The sequence below is a fragment of the Rattus norvegicus genome, chromosome 8 (assembly GCF_021556685.1).
Source record: "Rattus norvegicus strain SHRSP/BbbUtx chromosome 8, alternate assembly SHRSP_T2T, whole genome shotgun sequence".
In the NCBI taxonomy this organism is placed as follows: Eukaryota; Metazoa; Chordata; class Mammalia; order Rodentia; family Muridae; genus Rattus; species Rattus norvegicus.
In genome coordinates, this window is record NC_141541.1 from 58792344 (window position 1) to 58815000 (window position 22657).

General features: G+C 46.2%; 4 protein-coding genes and 1 pseudogene across 6 annotated transcripts in view; 1 reads left to right on the forward strand and 4 right to left on the reverse strand.

The window, feature by feature from the left end:
• The window catches only part of Dixdc1 (DIX domain containing 1), a 73342-nt gene extending 72771 nt beyond the window's left edge, over positions 1–571 (reverse strand). Inside the window, exon 1 of the mRNA XM_087562743.1 lies at positions 294–571. The gene's annotated coding sequence lies outside the window, so the exon portion shown is untranslated. The remainder of the gene's footprint in view (positions 1–293) is intronic.
• Positions 572–711: 140 nt separating this feature from the next.
• Positions 712–7684, reverse strand: C8h11orf52 (similar to human chromosome 11 open reading frame 52). The gene is given in 4 exon segments (NM_001109559.1): positions 712–1802; positions 2374–2438; positions 3338–3375; positions 7536–7684. Coding segments are annotated over 4 exon segments (381 nt in total). The 5' UTR covers positions 7568–7684; the 3' UTR covers positions 712–1556.
• A 5324-nt stretch (positions 7685–13008) lies between these two features.
• On the reverse strand, positions 13009–14270 carry Hspb2 (heat shock protein family B (small) member 2). 3 transcript variants are annotated; one of them, NM_001412190.1, is given in 2 exon segments: positions 13009–13376; positions 14082–14270. In NM_001412190.1, coding segments are annotated over 2 exon segments (267 nt in total). In that variant the 5' UTR covers positions 14176–14270; the 3' UTR covers positions 13009–13203.
• Positions 14271–14898: 628 nt separating this feature from the next.
• Positions 14899–18691, forward strand: Cryab (crystallin, alpha B). Its single transcript, NM_012935.4, has 3 exons — positions 14899–15428; positions 16460–16582; positions 18350–18691. The coding sequence occupies exons 1-3, from the start codon at positions 15228–15230 to the stop codon at positions 18551–18553; spliced, it is 528 nt and encodes a 175-aa protein (NP_037067.1). The 5' UTR covers positions 14899–15227; the 3' UTR covers positions 18554–18691.
• Positions 18692–19564: 873 nt separating this feature from the next.
• On the reverse strand, positions 19565–20087 carry LOC148004125 (non-histone chromosomal protein HMG-17 pseudogene; annotated as a pseudogene).
• Between the last annotated feature and the right edge of the window lie 2570 nt (positions 20088–22657).

The following is a 22657-nucleotide window of genomic DNA, read 5'->3' on the forward strand; positions in this document are numbered from 1 at the left end:
GTCAGTATTCTACTCATCTTCAGGGAATCATCCTCATATTGATCCAACAGGTATATTTGGGGAGAATAGTACGATGGGTTAAGGAAGGGGAATGAGTTACAACTCAACTCCAAGCTCTAACGTCTGAAGCAGGAACTTCACACTAAGACTCTACAGGGTCCTGAGAGGACTCAGACCGAAATATTCTGCGTTTTCCCCTTCGCACCCTCGTCTCTATGCACATCTCTATTTCCGATCTGGAGGCTCAACAAGTGGTAATATTTCTCAGCTACTCACCACTTTTCAGCACCTACCTCATAAATTATCGGCCGGTTTGGTTCAGCATCTTCCTGGCTAGCCCGCACTTTTACGGAGCTGCGCGTTCCTGCTGCCATGGCGACACGAAGGCTTACGTAGGTCGGGCCTGCCTTCCCTGGACAAAAGCCAGCCCCCGCAAGCCTAGGCTAGGCTCCTGCCTTCCAGGCCCCGCCTCCAGTCGACCAAAAACCCGCCCCTACCACTCTGGACCCGCCTTCCAGCATCCGTATCAGAACCCCCTACCACCCTCCGAGACCGTCATCTTCTTGTTCCCACCCCTCATTTAGTCCCGCCTACCGCCCGCCTTCAACCAATAGAAGCTTGCCCTCTGTTCTCAAACTCACACCCCAACCACTGACCAGTGTAGGCTGATAAACCTTACAAAACTCAGCCCCGGGAACAATCAATTACCAGCCTGTTCTACATATTATTTATTGACTGATTCTAAAGGTTCCTCAGACTTGCTAACAGTCTTGCAAGGAGAGTTTCTCCGGGATGTCTTCTGAGGGCTGTTAGTATCGACAACTTGAGCTCCTTGCGGCTTAGTGGTTGGAGTCTCATCTCTGTGATAAAGGTTGGAGCCCTTGACTTAGCTATTAGGTTAATTGCCTACAATAGTCCTGGGGCTGTGTGCAAAAGCTCAGAAAACTTTCCCAGAGCGTTTCTCTTCGGCTTTGGGGTACAGGTATATAAATTGGATAGAATTAGTTAGCAGAGTGGCCACATCTGTAACGCCAGCACTAGTAGTAGGAGGTGGGGATAGATTATGATGTCAAGGCCGTCCTCAGCTATGCAGCCAGTTCCAGGCCAGTCTGGGCTACATGAGATCCTGTTTCTCAAAAAAAAAAAAAAAACAAAAACAAAAAAACAAACAAACAAACAAAAAAAAAAACAACCAAGAAATAACCAAATAAACAACAAAAAGTCCAAACAAAATCAAATATCATTAAATAACTCCTATCAGAAACAGCCAGAGTGCATAGAGGGTTCTTGCTGCATTTGAGATTTCAAATAATATTAGGGCTCAAAGAGCAATCTTTTTGCACATAAATATTTTTTGGAACTCAGTCCACCCATAGTTAACCTTACCACAACAGTGGCGAACCAAAAGATTCATAGTGGAGTGAGTGGTGGGGGGACCCACAATTCCAGATGTTCTGGTGTGCTTTAAGATAAATACATGGTCAAGGTCCTTGTTCTCGAGAACAGTAGATTATTCCCACAGTGGTAAAATCATACAAATCAGAACTTCCAAGGGCTCACACCAGGGTTCCATTGTTGCTGTCATACTGAGGTGTGGCCTGGGGGAAGCGAAGGGTGGCGTACTCCGTAGCAGATTCTGAACGCAGGCATTTCACCTTGAGAGAGTGCGGCCGCATTTGGCTGAGCACATGAATGTCTGCATAGTGCAAGTCATTCTCCTCCGATGTGCAGTCTGAACTTTTCTTTTGCGGCACAGACGGGTGTAGCACTCGCTCGTACATCGGGGCCGTTGTTTCATAGTCCTGGTAGAAATCAACAGAATTAAGGGAGGTTCCCACGCAGGACCAGTTAGGCTGAGGTCCCCTTACTATGTTCCTTTGGGAGGCTAGGGAACACAACATGAGTCTCAGTCTCTCTCTCTCTCTCTCTCTCTCTCTCTCTCTCTCTCTCTCTCTCTGTGTGTGTGTGTGTGTGTGTGTGTGTGTGTGTGTGTGTGTGTGTGTGTGTGTACACCTTGGAAGAGGGTCCCTGCGTTCCATCTTGTTAGAGACAGGCTCTTTCTTGTTTGCTGCTACATAAGCCAGGCTAGCAGGCTGGAAAGAGTCCAGTGATTTCCGGCTCTGTTTCCCATCTCCCAGTAGGGATGTGCTGGGATTATAGAAGCTTCTGTTACTGCCTCTGGCTTTTATGTGCATTCTGGAGATCTGAACTCAGATAGTCAAGCTTGCACGGAAGGACTTTACCTTCTGAACCATCTCCCTAACCTGACACAGCAATTTCTACAGATGGTTGAGATGAATCTGTCTCGGGGTGAAAAAGCTGAGCACTGGGATCCAACATCTGAGCCTGAGGCCAACAGAGGCCTACCGTTACCTTCGTGCCATTCTGCCATAACTGTTGCTGCTTCAGGATGTTCAATGTGGGTCTTGTTTGGCTCCCTGTGAGGAAAGAAAGCCAGCTTTAACTTTAATCTCTCTTTCCATCTCTGCTAAGACTGTCCTCTTCAAATGTCTATTGGCGTGGGAGTCGAGCAGATCTCTCTGGCTGCGTGCCTACTTGTCTCAGGTCTACTGACCTATTTCCAAACTCCGTCTCAGGATATCCAATCTGGCCCATTCCCTGTCTTCTGTCCTCCTTGCTCATGAGCCCTCAAACATAGTTTCATGAATATGCAATGACAGCTCATCCTGTGCTAGGCTCTGGGCCATGCTCTGAGAGATAAGGAGGAGTAAGCTATTTCCTCTGCCTTGGGAAATCTACTGTGTGCCTGGGAAGCCATGTGAGGCAACAGACTACTAGAAAAATATAGTGCATGCTGAGCTATACCAGTGGGCCACTTTCAGTCAAGCCATTCTCTCCCAAGCGTCTGCATGAGGTAACTCCTCTGCCCCTGCTGGCTCTCTCTTCTGTTGACCTATGAAGAGATTACTTCCACAGCCTCAAGGGTTTTTTTGTTTGTTTGTTTGTTTTTTCTGTATTCTGTTGTAGAACCAATAGATATTACAATTATGTATTTACATGAATCTGCCTCTCACAGTTGGTTTTCAGCTCTTCCAGAGCTCTTAGAACACTCTCCTGGGCCTCGCTTCCTCACTGGGAACCTACAGAACAGCTCCCAGACAACACAAGTGCTCAACTGTATGGTGTAGCTATGAGCAACCAACTCTGTCCCTTGAAGTAATGGGAAAGTCAAGGCCAGCATGTTAGAGGCTAGCCTCGGACCCAGTAAACTAAATTCCCCTCTGTCTTGTCCAAGGTCAAGTCTCTTTCTTGTCTTCTCCTGGGTTTTACTGTCTTCTCTGATTTCCCTTGCTCTGAATACCCTCTCCCCTATTACCTGTCTTGTTTCTCTTCTGGAAAGTCGATGGGCAGCTCCTGTGTGGAGAAACAGATCACTGGTGTGCAAGAAGGACTCTGCACATTCTCCCCTTCGCATTTGCCCCGCCATCTCTTTCACATTCTTGGATGACATCCCCCCGCCATCCCAAAGATTCACTTTGTGCCAGAGTCAGCCTGAAAGCACTTGCCAAAGGTACAATGCCTCTCCTAGATGGATGGTTCTGGAAAGTAAAGCGGTAGAACTGAGATAATCGCACCCAAAATACTGGTTTAGCCAACCAGGCGCGACATGCCAGGGATCTTGCTGGCCTGAAGGTTATTCTGGGCTTGTCTGTCAAACTAATCCCAGTAGAGTCTGAGGGACATCTGCCAAATTATGGAATATATTCCTGGATCCAGAGGCTGCGTCTTCATTGCTATTTTTTTAAGGTGTGTGTGTGTGTGTGTGTGTGTGTGTGTGTGTGTGTGTGTGTGTGTGTGTGTGTGGAGGGGGGTGTCTTTGGAAACCCGAGACTTCCATTCTGGGAGTCATAGGAGCTGTCACAACCAGGGCTCCCTAGTCAAGGCCCCTCAAAGCTCTATTCCAGTAAGTGGCTACCCTTCCTACTTCCCTGTCCTTGTTTTTAGTTAACAGACGAAGTGAGAGATGCTTAACCTTTAATGCCCTTTGGAGCACTCTGTCTACAGAACTGGGAACATGGACTTTGGGGAGTGACTCAGCAACCTTGCTCCTGGGGTCCCTCGTGGCGCCTACATGTCTATGTGACTGATGCACAGGGAAACAGCCCTTGTCTGAGGAATCAGGGTGAATAGTTTCAAACTCCCTTTGGCTGTCTATTCTTGCTAGTATATTTCCAAATCTCACAAGAGCCCCATCTGTCTGATTTTGCCTTTCCTCAGGAAGTTTCCTTCTCATGGATTAAAGAGAAAGGAAAAGAGAGACACGCAGACATCTAAATCATGCTTACTGTACTACTGTGGGGCAGATTTTTCCACATGTTTGATAAAGAGCTGTTTTGGCATGATTTTCAGTTGTGAAGCAATTTGCTGAGAACCAGGGAGTTGGTCTAGCCAGTCTCTGCCTCTGCTCCTTCAGCTCTCCCTTTGGGTCAGAGCTAGGTCATTGGAAACAACGCCCTGTCCCTTGTCACACTCCTGTTTTCCTGCTTGTTTGTATTGAAGTGGACAGAGAGAATATGGATGGGATAATACATGACCAGAGTCATCCAATTTTAGTGAACAGAGCCTGCTTCTGAGTTGGCTATTACACAGAACTTGGACACAACCCGATAACCATAGGTGACAGAATTAGTTTGAGACTAGACTTAAAGAATCTAAATGGGCCCATCCTCCACAGTGGTCATAAGAATAAAAATGCAAACAGTCCTTTCAGAATGGCAAGGAGGATAACTACCCTTAAGCATACATGCATTTACTGTCTGATGTAGCAATCTCGTGTCCCAGGACAGGACCACACACAGGTAGATATGACTTCTTATTACAGCATCACTGCTTCAAAACAGGAAACATCCTAAATGACCGATATTGATGAGTGACTACGTAAATGGTAGATATAGAGAATGGCAAACCGGGCAGCCATGTTGAAAACGGTGCTGGAAGAACACCTCAGCACGGACAGTTTTCACTGTTTATTAAGCTAACAAAATGGCGTGCTTTGGGGATTAAAAACTATGCGAGTTTCAAAATAATGCGAAGGCTGGCTCAGTGGTTAAGAATGCAGACCGTTCTTGCAGCGAACCCACGTTCTGTTTCTAGCACCCACATGTGGTGCTTCACAACCCCCTTTTAACTATGGGTCCTGAGCACCCAACACCCTTTCCTCAATCCACCCTCCAGATCCATACCTAAAACTTTAAAAACCAACATGGGGACACGTGAAAATGTTCTTCTCTTTGCTATGATCTCTCTTTCATATATAAAAATGACGTATCTATTTAATGTGCACTGGTGTTTTGCCTGTATGTATGTCTGTGTGAAAACGTTGGGTCCCCTGGAACTGGAGGAACAGAGAGTAGTAAGCTGCCATGTGGTTGCTGGGAATCAAACCAGGGTCCTCTGGGAGAGCAGCCAGTGCTCTTAACTGCTGAGCTATCTATCTCTCCAGCCCTTATGATCCCTTTTTATTTTATACTTGCTTATCTTCCAAATTTTCTGCAGTAAATGCTTACTGCTTCTATATCAAAACCGGCAGTAATGAATATTCTATAAGAGAGCTCATCAATTATCATACTATGTTGAAGTCTGGGTTTTTAATATGATATTGCCCATTAAAATCTGTCCAAAATTCTACTAGTATTTCAGGGTGCAAACCAGATTTTGGTTAAACTGTTTGGCACAGTGTTACTAGAATGGGCTCTGGAGTTAGAATGGCCATATCTGACTAACTGTGAGACTTTCAACAGGTTTTTAACCTCTCTGAGCTTCCTCCATGTTCTTAAAAATAAAGTGGACACTGTTAATAGAATCTAAACATCATGGGATTGTTATTAAGGATTAAATAAAATAGCGTAAGATATTAAGCATGACTTCTAACATTTTACGAACATCAACAAAAGGCAGACACAAGACTTGCCTGTGATCCCAGCACTTGGGAGGCAGGGGCAGAGGGATTGCCACAAGTTCAAAGTCAACTTGATCTAAGTAGTGTGTTACAGACCAATCAGGGCTACAGATCAGAATCACCCTCTAAAAGTAAGTAAACCAGGGCAGGGCCGCGTGTAGTGGTGCAGGCCTTTAATCCCAGCACTGGTGAGGCAGAGTCAGGCAGATTCTCTTGTGAGTTCAAGGCCAGCCCGGTCTACATAGAAAGAACCTGTCTCTAAAATCAAACGAACAAAAGAAGTAAATAAATATACAAGTTAGCAAATATACACGTATACGCAGGGACCTATTTATTTGTCCAAGTTTGGGTTTTTGAGACAGGATCTCACTATGTAACCTTGGCTATGCTGGACTGGCCTGTCTCTGCCTTTCAATAGCAGGGATCCAAGGCATTCACCACCGTGTTTAGACAAATGTCCTTTTATAACTGACTTCTGCATCTGTCACTTCCTGGTGCTTAGCACATGCTCAGTTAATACTTGTTTAATAACCAAGTAGATTAATGAACTATCAGGCACAGGACTGCAGTCCAGTATTGTTTTCAAGTTTTAGGTGCTTCCCAATGTATCTCACTTCCCTCTCTACAGGCGATGTTTACTTGTAAATAAGTAGTCTTTGAACTCTGCCCCAGTCATGGAATTATGTAGCTAAGAGGCAGCTGACAAGATTAAGCCATATTTGGGAGTCGTAGTGGTGGTGAACACCCTGGGGGAAAAGTTACAAAAACAACAAATTATTCGGTTTTTTTTTTAATTTATTTTTTGTTTTTACTAGCGTTTGCTCTCTAAAACCAACCTATGATGCAACAATAGGGATTGTATATTTTAAAAAAGCTAGGACCCGGGGTTGGGGATTTAGCTCAGTGGTAGAGCGCTTGCCTAGCAAGCGCAAGGCCCTGGGTTCGGTCCCCAGCTCCGCGGGGGGTGGGGGGGGAGCTAGGACCCAGTGCAATGACCGGACTACCTGAGGCCACACAGCAAATAGCATGAAAGTTATATTCGCATTTCCAATGGATACTCTTCCTTCCTACTTCGGCAATTTCAAACAAACATTTGTCCAAATGCGGTTGCTCAATCCATGGTCACATCCCTGATTACCTACTAAGGAAAGAATGGACTGTGAAGTCTAGCCGCTGCACTCGGAATCTTGTTTTACCGGCTAAGTTACTAGCCATGTGACAGTCATTAACTTCTCTGAATCTCCGCTCCGCTCCTTGACTGGCTATTCAACGGTAAGACCACTCACTCCCAGGAGTGCTGGGACAATTAGTCGAGATTATAAAGTGACTGCGCAGAAAGAGCACTCGAATGCTCCCGTTATGACGATCTAAGGAAGAACGAAAAGGAGAGCATCAGAAGGAAAGAAGAGAAGAGAGAAACAAGGCTGGCCCACCAGTGCAGCCAATCTCTGGCCACTGTACAGCTTGCTGTGTTTTCTAAGCGTCCTAAGGTGCCGCTCTGTGTTCGACCCAGGACACGGCAAGTGGAGGAAAGCACGGTCTCCAGGCTGTCTGATTCTCAGGGTTTCATATCTACCACTGGAGGCGGTCCCCTCCACCTTTCGGCCCTACTCACCAGCTTCCCCCACAGCACAGCCGGTTTCCCATGGCGGATGTGTCTCACAGGGAGCGCAGCTGGTTTTCAGACATAAAGAGGGTTGCGCATTTCCTGGTTCCTGGCTGAGCGAACCGCCGCGGCTCCCAGGGAGTCTGTCAGTGTCAGATTTCAACAAAGGAGGTTGGACCTTAGAAGCCACCTGGTGGAATGATTCCCAAGTGATTGTTCCCAGCCAAAGGGCAAAGAGACACACGGGCTCCAGGTGAGAGTTATCTCACCTTTGGGATTTGAAACGTCTTTTGATGAAGCTGCAGGCTTCGATTTATAAAGAAACCTGAGATACAAAAGGGCTCTGAGTTTCCATAGGAAATGTCTGTCACTGTATCGCGCGGCCTTTGAAATACACCCTCCATAAGGGAGTAAAGAGTGGTCCCTTATGTTTACCCTATCACACTCAGGTTTGAGTTTCACTGTCAAGGTAATTGGTAATAGATTCATATCTTCTCAGTGTGGGTTTGAATCCTAGAGGCTTTTGGAACCTGAAATGTAGGGAAATGAAATGCTCTTATATTCTCATTACTAGAATTAATGTGTGCATATCTCCTAACTATTTACCGTCTAAATTTATAAGTACTGAATGCATCACCTAATCCTCTTTCTGGTATAAACCAGATGGCTGAGTGATTGGCACGGAGCACTCACTCAGTCACTATAAAATCTCCACTTACCCCTGCTTGTAGCTTCTGCTTCCAATGTCCCAAAATTGGACTCATTCCTCACTGGCTAGAGGTTATAAGGCAGCTAAATGAATTCCCCTTAGAATTGACTATGGTGGTGTATGCCTTAAATCCTGGCACTTGGGAGACAGAGGGATAAGGATCTCTGCGAGTTTGAGGCCAGCCTGGGCTACAAGGAGCAAGTTCCAGGCCTGCCAAGAATTCAAAGAATTTATAGAATTCTTTGAGAATTTCTGTCTCAAATAAACAGAAACAGAACCAAACAAGAAAGAAAGAAAGAAAGAAAGAAAGAAAGAAAGAAAGAAAGAAAGAAGAAAGGAAGAAAGGAAGGGCGAGCGGACTGGAGAGATGGCTCAGTGGTTAAGAGCACTGACTGCTCTTCCAGAGGTCCTGAGTTCAATTCCCAGCAACCACATGGTGGCTCACAACCATCTGTAATGAGATCTGATGCCCTCTTCTGGTGTCTGAAGGCAGCTACAGTGTACTTCTATATAATAAATATAATAAATAAATCAAAAGAAAGAAAGAAAGAAAGAAAGAAAGAAAGAAAGAAAGAAAGAAAGGATGGATATGGCTCCAAGAGAATCTTTGAAACCTACAATGCCAATTTCTTGGCATACTTAGAATATTGTCATAATCAGCCCCCAACTCCACGGAGTACAATGGATTCTGAACTCCTCCCTGTTGGAGTTTAAATCTTGGCTGGAATCCAGACAGACCACAACAGGCCAACATGGTTCCACGTGGAAAGGTTTAACGAGAGAAGAGTAGAAGAGGAGAGGAGTAGAGGCCGGCCATGAGCACGTGGAGGGAAGGGGGAGATGGGGAGAGAAGGGACAAAGGGGAAAGAGGGCAAGAGCAAGAGAGCAGAGAAGAGCCAAAAAAAGAGTGAGGAGGGGGCAAGCCCTTTATAGTGCCAGGCACAGCTGGCTGTTGCCAGGCAACTGTGGGGGTGGAGCTTAGACAGAATACCAGCACTCTCCATCTTTGAAAAATTGGGCATGACAGTAACACCTATAGGGCTGTGATAACTGAAGGAGAATGTGTATACAAAGCTTTAGTCCGGGCCTGACAGATGGGACGTCCTCAGTAAGTCTTAGCCACTGTCACTATTATTAATTCTTGTTCTCAGCCAGTTATCAGATGGCAAGGCATTGTACTTTACTATCTCATGTTCCAATCCCTCAGACCATCCTGTATCCTACTATTAACTATATTCTTTTCAGCCTGTAACCTGCTTCCCCTTCCCCATCTCGAAAGCCAGAGATAATCCCCTGCCTCTTACAGGATAGAATTCTCAAAGCCCCTCACAATCCGCTTCACTTCCAGACACCTTCAGCAACTTAAAGGACTTTATACAGATTCTTAGAGGGCCAGAAACTCCACGGAAAAGACAAAAAGCACCCACTACACCTTAAAACACATCAGTCCAAGTGTAGAGGGATTACAAAGGCTGATGAGGATTCTCTCAAAATCTGACCCGGCCAGTCCATATCTGGAATTATTTGAGGCTCCTCATGGATGCTCAGGGTCTATTGTCAGTCTATTACGAGAGAGTTGTGTGTGTAAGAAGAGGCATAGAAAGTGACACAAGATATGGCTCAGTAGACTAGTCACAGCTTTACTAGGGAGAGGGAAGCTTTAGAAGAAATTAGCCAGGGGTTGGGGATTTAGCTCAGTGGTAGAGCGCTTGCCTAGCAAGCGCAAGGCCCTGGGTTCGGTCCCCAGCTCCGAGAAAAAAAAAAGAAGAAGAAATTAATCAGGCCTGGTTGTGCCAGCCTGTCGGCAGCCCCATGTGACTGAAATCTCGAGTGAATGTGTACTTTGATGTGGGCTCAGCCTTTTAAATATGGATATTTATGAACGATTGATCAGTGTGTACAAAGACTAGCAACTTCGGCTTCCTCCTCCCCAGTGTTCGAAGCCCAACATAGAGCCTCCTACCAAGACCAACCCCAGTGCTGTATCTAATAAACATGCTGAGGGGATGGAGAGCCTGTCCCAGATTGACTATTTGTCTTTGTGTCTGTCCTTTCTCATTTCCTCAACACTCTTCACTAGGGTTCTTGGGCTTGAGCTTTTAGGATGTTGCCCCTGTAATCTCAGGTACTCTGGAGTCTGAGGCAGAAGGGTAGGCCAGTCTGGGCTACACGGTGAATTCAAACCCAACCAGGCACCTTAGTCAGATTCTGTCCTAAAATAAATGGTTAAGACTGGTCAGTGGTGGAATCCTTGCCTAGCATGTACAAGGTCCTAGGTTTAATCTCTTGTCATATGTGTGTGTGCTCATGTGCGTGTGTGTGCATGCCCCAAAGGAAAACGGAGTGGGCTATTTGTGAAGTTTGAAGTCTCTGCAACTCAAAAAGACACAGAAGCAAGTTGATTAATAACTTTAGAAGAACTTTGATGTTTTGATGGAGTGGAGGTTTGAATTAAATCAGTGATTTTCAAATGTTTTTTTTGTTTTTGTTTTTTGTTTTTTGTTTTTTGTTTTTTTTACTTAAATAAGGCTCAGGGCTGAGTGTGGGCTTACCGTGTGTGAGGCCTGGCTTCCCCTCAAGCAAATAAGTAGCCCAATTAAGTTCAACTCTAAAGGAAATTAGGAAGCTCTTCCGTTTGAAATCTGAAATGGAGATTTGAAAATATTTTATCATCATTATTGTTTTTTAGATAGAGTCTGCTGCAGTCTAGACAGGCCCTAAACTCATGACATAGCTGAGGATGACTTCGGGTTCCTGGTCTTCCTGCCCTAACCTCTCAAGTGCTGGGATTGGGTCACCGCACCTAACTTTCATTCACTTATTTATTTTTGCATAAAACTTTGATATAGGGCTGGAGAGATGGCTCAGTGGTTAAGAGCACCGACTGCTCTTCCAGAGGTCCTGAGTTCAATTCCCAGCAACCACATGGTGGCTCACAACCATCCGTAATGGGATCTGATGTCCCCTTCTGGTGTGTCTGAAGACAGCTACAGTGTACTCATATACAAAATAAATAAATAAATCTTTAAAAAAAACTTTGATATAGATTTACAAAAGGTGGCTATTTTTTGTAGTGTCACAGTTGTAGGACTGAAGAGGCAACATACCTCCTTTTCCTTAAACATTTTTTAAACTTTCTGCATGAAGATAAAAGTTTTTTTTTTAAATCTCATAGCTAATAATACAAGTCAGAAAACTTTTCTCCAGAAGGCTAAAGAGTAAAATATCTTAAATTTTACAGGCCATGCTGTGTATCCTTTCTTTTTATAGTCTTTAAGAATACACAGACACAGACACACACAGACACACACACACACACACACACACACACACACACACACACGCACGCACACGCACGCACACGCACGGTCTGTAAGTGGTCGTTTTCCAGTCAGGGCTATCACGTATGGGCGTTGTCAGAGACACTTCAGTCTTATGCTCATCCAGAGGTTAGGCTCACTGAGGGTAGCTCATCAAAGGTACCTGTTTCTTACGACTTACATTTACAATGCTTGTCTCCAGTACTTGATTACCCGGTCTGCGTATTGCTTGATAAATACTTACTGAACTACATGCTACATGAAGAGTAGAGTGTAACCCCAGTTGTTTCTCTGAGGTGGGCTTTCATTTCACTCAGTCTCTGTAGGGCGCAGGGGCTCTAACTGAGCCTGCGCCTCTCAGGCAAGCGCTCTATCACTCCAGGTCTTGCTTTTGTTTTTAAAAGAAAGCGATTTTAAAGCCAATAGTCAAATTATTTGAAGAAGAGCTCTTAACTCAGGGGTCCACACACCCTTAAGAGGGATATGAATGGATCTCAAAAACTTTGTTGACAAATTTGCATGTGTGTATTTTTCTGGTAAGAGGACTGATAGCTTTCGTTGGGTTTCAAATAATTTTTTTTAACCCCAAAAGCTAAGAAACAACCACATTAACGAAGGAATTTCAAATATCCACTATGACATGGAATGCATAGTCATTCATAGAAATATATGAATGACTAAAAGGAACCCCTCAAATCATACACATGTATGAAGCTCTCTTGATTGTAAAGAGCGTGGCTACAGCCTACCCCCACCAGCTGACTTTTCTGAACACACCATACCTCCAGCACTAAAATCACCTCAGCCTTTCCTGACCATTGCCACTACAATATGATAGTAGAAACTGCAAGTCTTAGGTTAGGTACAGTGTTCTAGAGTTCCTCTCTATGGGTTATTACTAAATCAGAAACAATTGCTTTCTTGCTTGAGTCTTCCCTGTACTCAAATAGGAAGGTTGTAGGTTCAGTGATAATGGTGGATTAATGTGTCTGTGTGCCCATGTATGCACACCCCTTCCCTCTCTCAGAGACCTTTCCATGCATATCCCATTGATGTGAGGAGCAAAGCACTCACTCTAGAGCTTCAGGCTACTCTCTCCAGCCAAAAAAACATTTTTCCTAACCCCTACCCAAAAAAGGGCCAGACAGCCTGGAGACCCTTGTTTTTGTGTCCCTAATCGCCAGCTCAGACAGTGCCCTCTGGGCTGTTTGGATGGCCTATCCCCTATCCCTCCCAGGATCACCCTCTCTTTTGTTGCATTGTGAGAAAATTATGGCTAGGAATTTGATCTGGAGCCAGTGTCAGCTTCCGGGTGTGATCTCAGCATCCAAGTGTGAGCTGGGGATGCTGAGACGATAGGCATATTTCACAGTGGGAAGAGCAGCCTATGACTTTCTGCCCACACGGACGCCATTCGGTCTACCAGGTTACAGACAGGAGCAGCACAAACAAGGCCCCTAGATTTTGGTTTATTTAGCCTCACCCAGAATTAAATCGAAGGCTACGATTCATCAAGGGACCAAACCATACACTGTGGACCATGCACCTATCCCATCTCCCAGGAATGCTGCTCCCTCTGGGGTGTGGTGGATTTCTGGAATCACCACGGGAGGTAGACAGGGGATTCACCGGGTTCTGGGTCTGGCAGTCAGGGTTCAACTCTGGCTACCTCTTCCTCTTCCTCGGGGTCAGGAGGTGCAGGAAGCAGGGAGATGTAGACCTCATTGACTTCCGTGTCCAGATGCCGGCCACCCCGCGGTGCCTCCAAGTTAAGGATGCCATCATGGGAGAGAGCAGCTCTGACCCGCCAGGGGTCCACATCTGCAGGCAGGACATAGGTGCGACAGAACTCTCGGGACACGAAGCCGTGGCGGTCCAGACGTTGGGGGTGTCGGGCAGACACCTCTAGCAGGTTGTCCACAGTCCTCACGGTCACCTCATCTGGGGTAAAGTGGCTCACATCCAGAAATGCCTGGAACTTGCCTTCACTGAGCCTGAGCTCTGAGGCCCCTGCCCTGCCGCCCTCCCCAGCTCTGGCGGCCCGGGGCCGAACATAGTAGCCATGGTAGAGGGTGGGGGTCAGGATCTCTTCTGGCAGGAGGCCTGGGAGCAGAGAAAGAAAGAGAAGGCAAGAGGCAGGATGAGGAAGAATGCAGCGGGCACAGACAGGGCTGAAAGGCGATATCTGGAGATATGGGCTAGAAGAGCAGGTGGGAAACTGTAGAGGGGCTGGGAAAGGAGAGGAGATGGTTACGGAAAAAGCGAGCTGGAACTGGAGGACAGAAGCAAAACCAGAAAATACTCTGAAGCGTGCAAGGCCCGGACACCGAAAGCCCTGCCGATCTAAAGTTTGGTCCTGAAGTCTGTTAGCAAGACCAGAGAGAGTCTTGCTTGAGGGGGGAGTCTGGGGTGGGAGATGGCTCACCTCAGGAGTTCACTTAAGCCCCAGGTAGAGTGGAGGCCAGTGAAGCTGGGCAGTGAGCCCAGAATTTCCGGAGGTGGGGGTAGGAAGCATCTGAGCCATACCTTCTCCGAAGCGCTGCTCGCCCAGGCGGCTAGGGTTGGCAAATTCGTACTCGGCAGTGGCTGGGTGGGCGTGTGGCACTGTGCGGCCCGACATGACTGCTGTTGCGACTAGTAGCCCTGATCCCAAGTGTAGCCCCAACAAGATCAAGGCGACCCCTCCAGATTCAGAGGGAGAGCCAGGACTCAGTCAGAGTGGGGGCGGGGTCTACACCACCCAAAATAGTGCAGAGCGTCTGGGGGATGGGGGAGGGGTGGGAGCCTAAGTCTAGAGTGCAGCTATGAGGGTGTGATCAGCGCAGCCTGGACCCCCTAAGTCCCCTCCTCTGTATACCCTTCAGCTGTCGCATAGGCCTGGAAGAACAGCTGAGGGTCCTGGTCCTAGAGTAAGCTGGGAAGAGAAACTGGTGCGCTGCAGGAGGGCAAGGAGAGGCCTGGTTGGGCCCTTCACCAATTGTACATTCCACATCACCCTTTGTCCTTATCAGTCTCAGGCACTGAGCACATTACTTAGAAAAAAAAAAAAAAAAGACAATGTTCTATGAGCCACAGAACGTCAAAAATACAAGAAACATTTTCTGTCTTTTTAATGTCAGGGTCTTCTGAACCTAGATCAACTCGGGGTTCCAGTCAGACACCTAGTTCTGACATATTGGTGGTCACAGCTCTCCTCTGGGACTCCACAAAGAGTTAATGTCCCTGGGGCTCAGCCCAGGAAGATTCCAGCCTCTGCCCAGGCCCAAGATAGTTGCTGGCTCAATTCCCCTGGCATGCAAGACTGGAGAGGAGGAGGGGCCCACCAGCAGCTGCTTGGGATTCCAGACCCTGTCCTGGCTCCAGAGAACAAGGATGGGGTGGGTGGGTGCCACTAGGTGTGGACAGAGAGCTAGTGAAACAAGACCGTGACAAGTCACCGGCCAGCTCAGCCCTGCCCCGTGTTTCTCTTTTCTTAGCTCAGTGAGTACTGGGTATGTGTCACCCTGCCAAATCCCTGATCACAAGTCCCCATGAACTGTCGGGGAGCTGGGATAATAAAACCCCTGACATCACCGTTCCAGAAGCTTCACAAGACTGCATATATAAGGGGCAGGCTGTAGCAGCGGCTGAAGGAGTTGACCGGCTAACCGACTCTACACTCATCTAGCCATCATGGACATAGCCATCCACCACCCCTGGATCCGGCGTCCCTTCTTTCCTTTCCACTCCCCAAGCCGCCTCTTTGACCAGTTCTTCGGAGAGCACCTGTTGGAGTCTGACCTCTTCTCTACAGCCACTTCCCTGAGCCCCTTCTACCTTCGGCCACCCTCCTTCCTGCGGGCACCTAGCTGGATTGACACTGGGCTCTCAGAGGTAAGTCTCCCTTGTGCCAGGGCAGGAATACGTATCCTCCCTGGTCTCTCCATTCCTTTGCCCTTTCACCCTGCCTAAGTCATTTTAGGCATGTGCGTGTGCAAAGGTACAGAGAAATGAGGTTACTGTTTTCTTCTTCCTGTGGGCACCTGTTTCTGTTTGATGCTCCTGTTTCCTGGTCCATTTTTCTGTGCATGGTGCCTCTTTCTCCTCTTTCAACTCCTTTACCCACCTCTTTAATAGTCCCAGTCCTGGCAGATTTTATCATCTCAAACTGTAGAGATCAGATAGAAACCCACTCATTCTGGGCTTTTCCTGTCTTCTTTCCTCCCCACTTCCTTTTGATGGAGCTGGATACATCAATCAATATTCTCTCTCTCTCTCTCTCTCTCTCTCTCTCTCTCTCTCTCTCTCTCTCTCTTCCTTGGCCTATGACTTTCCGGGTTCCTCGGGGCTGAGACAGTGCATTGACTTCAGTCCATGCCTTAAGAGGACCGCTCTTGGGAAGCCCTGACTTCTTATCTCAGCAGCGTGGGAGATAAGATTAACAGAGGTTGTCACAGATAACACTGTGGTTTAAAAATATTCGCGTGTGAGGAAACAGGAGCTGAGTGAGCAAGGGCTTTGGAAGGACAGAACATTCCAGATCGAGTGGGTTGGAAACTTGGCAGGCAACTGAACAAGAAAAAGGGGGCTTTTGTTTTATAGACAAATGACAAAGCCAGCACTGGGTAGAGAGGCAGCAGATGCCATCCCCAGACCCATTCTTGTGACTAGTCTCCTACTGACCCGTCTTCTTCCCTGTGCCTCTCGGTAAAGTTTGGGACTGATGGATGACTAAGAGGTGTCTTTTGGGTATCACCATGGTGGCTCACATATACCAGTGTCACTAGTCATAAGAGGATTTTTCCCCCAGCAGCCAGGTAGAGGATGGATTACCAGGGCAGGAAGTAAATCTCCTGGACGATGAGCCTTCTCCAGCTTAATGGACATTCTACCATCTTTTCTCCTCCGCCCCCTTGTTATTCTAGATGCGTATGGAGAAGGACAGGTTCTCTGTGAACCTGGACGTGAAGCACTTCTCTCCAGAGGAACTCAAAGTCAAGGTTCTGGGAGACGTGATTGAGGTGCACGGCAAGCACGAAGAGCGCCAGGTGTGTGGACCTTTCTGCCTTCTCTTGTGAATTCATTTAGTGCCCTGCTGGATGCCAGGGACTGCCGCCACCAGCCTCTGAGGCTGGCAGAATTCCAGTCCCCAAACATAAGACTAGATCAGGAGTTATAGATCAATGGCTGGGAAACAAGTTAGGGCTAGATCTGCTGTTAGTGTTGTGGCTGTGCTGAGAGAACTTTCCCCTGGATGTTCCTTTTGATTGCCTTGTCTTGTCCAGTGACGTCAGAATAGCAGAAGAATTCTCAACATTCCCAACCCTCAGCACATCCTAGGCCAATTGAATCTGAAGTTTTAGGGACATAGCTCAGGCATCAACCTTTAAACAAACAAACAAACAAACAAACAAACAAACAAACTCACTCCTTGGGTACTTTCTGTACCCCAAACTGGCAGCCATTGCTCTAGGCACAGTGTGCTGTACATAATGGCTCTGCGAAATGACAGTCACCACGGAGTCGAAGGCAATAAAATCTGTGGCTTTTGAATGTTCAGGATTCCATGCCTCTTCTGCTCAGTTTAATGCTATGCTACTTGGTTTGTCTGCTTTTCAGAGCTTCAGGCTTATGGCTGTGAGGAAGTTAATTGAGATTTGTTTGTGTGGATGCTTGGGGTACTTGGGATTCAATAGGTAACAGGATTAGCATCCACAATTCCTCTTGCATTTTTAGCATTTTTTTTTCTTGACTTCCTAAAAAGGTGTTATGATTGCTTCTTAAAAATTAATGACTTGGGGGGCTGGGGATTTAGCTCAGTGGTAGAGCGCTTACCTAGGAAGCGCAAGGCCCTGGGTTCAGTCCCCAGCTCCGAAAAAAAGAAAAGAAAAAAAAATTAATGACTTAGGGCCTGGAGAGATGGCTCAGCAGTTAAAAGCACTGACCGCTCTTCCAGAGGTCCTGCATACAATTCCCAGCAACCACATGGTGGCTCACAACCATCTGTAATGGGATCCAATGCCCTCTTCTGGCATGCAGGTGTACATGCAGATAGAGTGCTCATACATAAAATTAAAAAAATCTTAACAAAAAATAACTCAGCTGTGCAGTGGTGGTGCATGCCTTTAATCCCAACATTTGGGAGGCAGAGGTAGACAGATCTAAGTTAGAGGCCAGCTTAGACTACAGAATGAGTTCCAGGAGAGCAGGAGCTCAACAGAGAAACCCTACTTATCTCAAACAAAACAAAAAACAAAAATCAATACCTCGGTTTTGCTCATGATTTAGGACTGGACCACAGTGTCACTGATAGGGTCACCTTATATAATATCAGCAACATTATACTAGAAACATTCTGAGACATTCCTGAGCAATTAGAACAATTTATGGGCTTCCTATAAGATACAGACATACTCAATGCCAAAGTGGGAGTCTAAATTCCATGGTCCAGTCAACATGGATTCATTCCTTTGTGGAAATGCCCTGAATTGTAGTTGTGTCTCCGAATATGAAGATCTATGAAATTCGGGGCTGTTTCAGATTTCCTACACTCTGATTGGTAGGTGTGTCCATCTGGACAGTTTATTCTAGCCTTAAACCTGGACAAACAGCTCTGGACTTAGCTATCTGCATATTTACAGTGTTGGAGGTGAACTCAGGCCTTTCACTACTAGACTGAATCCCCAGCTCCAGATATTTTTCCCCCCTTAGGGCCTTTTGTTCTAACCCAAGGGCAGGGGATGTCTGAGTCTGGGGCAAGTGGTGGTATTTCCTGTTCTTATTTCTCTCCCTTGCCCTTCATTCTCTCGGATTAGGACGAACATGGCTTCATCTCCAGGGAGTTCCACAGGAAGTACCGGATCCCAGCCGACGTGGATCCTCTCACCATTACTTCTTCCCTGTCATCGGATGGAGTCCTCACTGTGAATGGACCAAGGAAACAGGCCTCTGGCCCTGAGCGCACCATTCCCATCACCCGTGAAGAGAAGCCTGCTGTCACTGCAGCCCCTAAGAAGTAGATTCCCTTTCCTCGTTGCATTTTTTAAGACAAGGAAGTTTCCCATCAGCGAATGAACATCTGTGACTAGTGCCGAAGCTTACTAATGCTAAGGGCTGGCCCAGATTATTAAGCTAATAAAAAATATCGTTCAGCAACAGACCTGCCTCGTGTTTGCAAACCCAGTGTGCTTTAAACCAATCTGCAAACATAGCAGATCTGCTGATCCCCACCCTGTGATTCAGGGGGCTCCGAGGATACGTTTGGTCAGAGTGATTGGCTCCAGTACTTTGTACAGTACAAACCCAGGGAAAACCATTCACTCTCCTGGTATTCCAGTCTTCAGTTTATAACACACTGTACTGGTTAGGACAGAGTCCTTAGGAGTAGACTAAGAAGGGAGAAATGGTGACGTCCCAGCAGGGGTCATGATGAATCAGCTCTGGCTAACTCCACATAAAAGACTTCAGTGCATTTCTGAGATTAATTACTTCACCAGGGGGACACGGTGGCCTTGGTGTTATTTGAAGAGTGTCCTCAGCTAATTCACAGGACAGTAAATAGCTCGTGGGTGGTGACTGTCGAACGAGAGAGCCTCTTGGGAATGGCACAGAGTAATCAACAGATACCTTTTAAACCGAGACCATTCTCTACCAAACATGAAAATGACAATAAGAAATCCAGCAAAAAACAAAACACCAAAAATCAGAAGAACATCTTCCTCCTAAAGTTACTAACCCCTGGGGTGGGGGGAAGCCCACACAAAATAGAAACCCCCCAAAAACCTCTCTCCATTTTAATGGGTCTAGACATAGTTTCTGTCAGATTCACTGAGCCCTGCTACACGATATCTGGCAAGCCTGTAGCACCAGTTCTCATCTCTACTGTAGTTAACTTTAGGTTCACTTGAGGATGTGCCTTTTGAAAATTTTTTTTATTTAGTAATTATTATTTTTTTATAAAACTTGATAAAAAATAGTATTTCCAACTGTACAGTCACTAGAAGTACACAGTTATCCAAAATGCACACACGTCACTTGGCCTCTCCAGCACCTTCGGCTTTCTGTGCCTGGTCTGTTTTGGAGTCTCTGTTTTCTGCAGGATTATTCGCATCCTTACCCACATCGGCTTTCCCCTCCTTCCCTTGGGTTCCTTCTCTCCCTTCTTTGCAGGGGCCATTTTAGGCCTGGCCTCTGGCTTTGGAGGAGAAAGTTTAGCAGACAACCTTGCAGATCTTCTCTGTGGCTTGGTTTCCGTTAGCTTCCCCTTCAGTCTTTCTTTTGGATGTGGCGGTGGCCCAGACGTTAGCACTGAACACAGGTATGCAGCGGCGCGCGGGTTTGGTCCGGCCGGGGTCGTCCTCACTGCTTTTTCACACTAGCAATTATTATTTTATGAGATGGGGTATGTGTGTGCGTGTGCGTGTGTGTTCCACAGCTGGGGTATAGAGGCCAGAGGAGAACTTGGCAGTCTATTCTCTTCTTCTATCTTGGGTTCCAGGGATCCAACTCAGGTTGTCAAGCTTCTGTGGCAAGTGCTTTAACTTGCTGCACCATCTTGCCAGCCCCACGAGAAATTATCTTAAAGTGAGATAATTGCTTTCACAAAGCATACAGTTTGGGAACTAATCCTGTGTTGCGGTAAAATGAAAAAAAAAAAAAAAAGGTTTCTTTTATACCGCACTAGTGCTGGCACCGTAGGGCCACATGGCATTCTGTAGGATATTTTCATCTCAGTCAACAAAGCGTTTCACCTGCGAAGCTCTATCCCATATTGCTACTCTCTGGCTAGCTCAGCCGATAGAGCATGAGACCCTTAATTTCAAGGTCGTGGGTTCGTGCCCCATGTTAGGCGCAAATTTGTTACAGTAACCTCTCCAACCCAAAAATAGCCCGTGCAAAGAAAACACAACACTATTAATATGAATACAGGCTCGTGCCTAGATTGGGCAGATTTACCACTACACCACTGTATTCCCCAGCTGTGATATCCCTTATAGCTTGCGGTTTCTCCAGGCTATGTGCCCCATCTTCCTTCTGCCTCCTCCTTTCCCATCGACCCCCTCTTGCTCTCTCTTCCCAACTTTTCTGCTCCACTTTTCCTTCCCCTGCCCAATCACCTGCTCTCACCTTTATTTTACAAGTTAAAATGGGGAGAAGGTTCTGAAGGAGTCACCTGAGTCCTGAGTATGTGACTAGACAGCCCTTCTTGGGGCAGTGGAATTAGTGTCAAAATACAAACAACTCCGGGGTAACCCACAGCAATCCTGATTTTGAAGTTCTTTTTTTTTTTTTTTTTAAAACAGTTGCTTCAGGTCTTTTTGATATAGGAGAGAGGAGCTGGGGTAATATGAGCTTTCTGCTTTTAGTTTGTTTGTTTGGTTTGGTTTGGTTTCGAGACAGGATTTCTCTGTATAACAGCCTTGGCTTTGTAGACCAGGCTGGTCTCGAACTCACAGAATTCCACTTGCCTCTGCCTCCTGAGTGCTGGGATTAAAGGTATGTGTCACCATGCCCAGCAATGTTTCAAGTCTTATAGGTTAAATGATCCCTTATAAAATCAAAATAGGTCTCCGATAATCTGCTGTCCCATGATCTACTCAGAAAGCCCCTTTCTCTAACACCAGAATCAATTTCTGTGTTTGTGCAGCAATCAATACTGGTTACATAAGGAAATGCTAATGTTCCCTTTTGGTCTGGCCAATGGCAAGATTTGTTCCAGCATTCATTTCACCTTCCAAGCCATGTGCTTCATGTAACAGAAACCAAGGGCAGCTGCAGGTGCTTCAGAGAAAGCAGAGAAATTCCTTCGGTCTTTGCTGATTCTTGAAAGGGCTGTGACCCAATTATGGTAAAAGAGACAGCAAGGAGGTCTACTTGAGATGCTTCTAGGAACTATTTTTAAACTATGAAAGAGGGTTGAGGGAATAGCTAGTGGTAGTGTTGTTTAGTATGTGTGATTGTGTGATGCCTTAGTTCTCATCTTTGACATAGCAAAAATAAAACGCTAAGAAAAAGCTGAGAAGAGAGGTGGGGGTAGGAAGGGTGTGTGTGTGTGTGTGTGTGTGTGTGTGTGTGTGTGTGAGAGAGAGAGAGAGAGAGAGAGAGAGAGAGAGAGAGAGAGAGAGAGAGTCCGGAATAAATGTCTACTTTGAAGAAATCTTGGAAATGGTAACTGAAATTCTTTGTCTCTGCATGTGTGCATGAGTTCACATACACATGTGTGCAGGTGTGTTCAGGCCAGAGGTTAATGGTGCTACGTGTCTCAGTTGTTCTCTGCCATAGTTTTGTTTTTGCATGTGTGTCCGTGTGTTCATGTAAACATTTGCATATGTAAATGAGGGTGCGTATCAGGGTGCCTGTGTGTCTGTCAAGGGTCAACCTCTGGTCCTTGCTTTCACTTCTTTTGAGTGGATGTCTTGGTTTTTCCCATTGCGCACTCCAGACTAGCTAGCCTTCCAGCTTCCTGGGATTCTCCTGTCTGGCTCCCCCTTTCCTGTGGGACCTCTGGACTCATAGACACGTGTGCTGTTGTGTTTGGCTTTACCTGGGTTCTGAGCATTTGAACTCAGGTCCTTACTGTGCACATCAAGTGCTTTTATTCTCCCACCATCTCCCCTCATCTGCAGCCTACATCCTATCTCCCTTGAGCCTCTCTCACTGAACCTTAAACTCATAGATTTGGCGGAACTGGCTGGCTAGCAAGCCCTAGGCATGCGGCTTCCTCTTCCTCTCCAGTGCTGGGATGGCAGACGCACATCTCTGTGTCTTTTTTTTTTTTATTTTTTATTTTTTAATGTAGGTGCTGGAGCAAACACTTTATTGACTAATTGACTGAATTTTCTAGACAGAATTACTAAGATTCTATTTACCTGTGACTTAATTTACTCATTCAAGTTGTTACAGTGCACTCTCAATAATACATGCATAGACTTGCACATCTATCTCTTCAGACAATTTTAGATTTTAGTACTCAATACCTTACATACATTCAGCTCTAGATGACCATGTGTCTGCTTTATTTACTGATTTGCCTATTTTGGATACTTCCTAATAATATAACCTTTAATATATGGCCCTCCGTGACTAGCTTTAAAGTTGGTTTTTGGGTTTTGTTTTGTTTTGTT

Coding starts and splice junctions, on each gene's coding strand:
- Hspb2 (XM_087560248.1), bottom strand. CDS start 14,175: ATGTCGGGCCGCACAGTGCCACACGCCCACCCAGCCACTGCCGAGTAC. Junction 13,497..14,081: donor CGAGCAGCGCTTCGGAGAAG/GTATGGCTCAGA, acceptor ACTTTACCCCAG/ATGAGGTGACCGTGAGGACT.
- Cryab (NM_012935.4), top strand. CDS start 15,228: ATGGACATAGCCATCCACCACCCCTGGATCCGGCGTCCCTTCTTTCCT. Junction 15,429..16,459: donor TTGACACTGGGCTCTCAGAG/GTAAGTCTCCCT, acceptor TTGTTATTCTAG/ATGCGTATGGAGAAGGACAG. Junction 16,583..18,349: donor GCAAGCACGAAGAGCGCCAG/GTGTGTGGACCT, acceptor CTCTCGGATTAG/GACGAACATGGCTTCATCTC.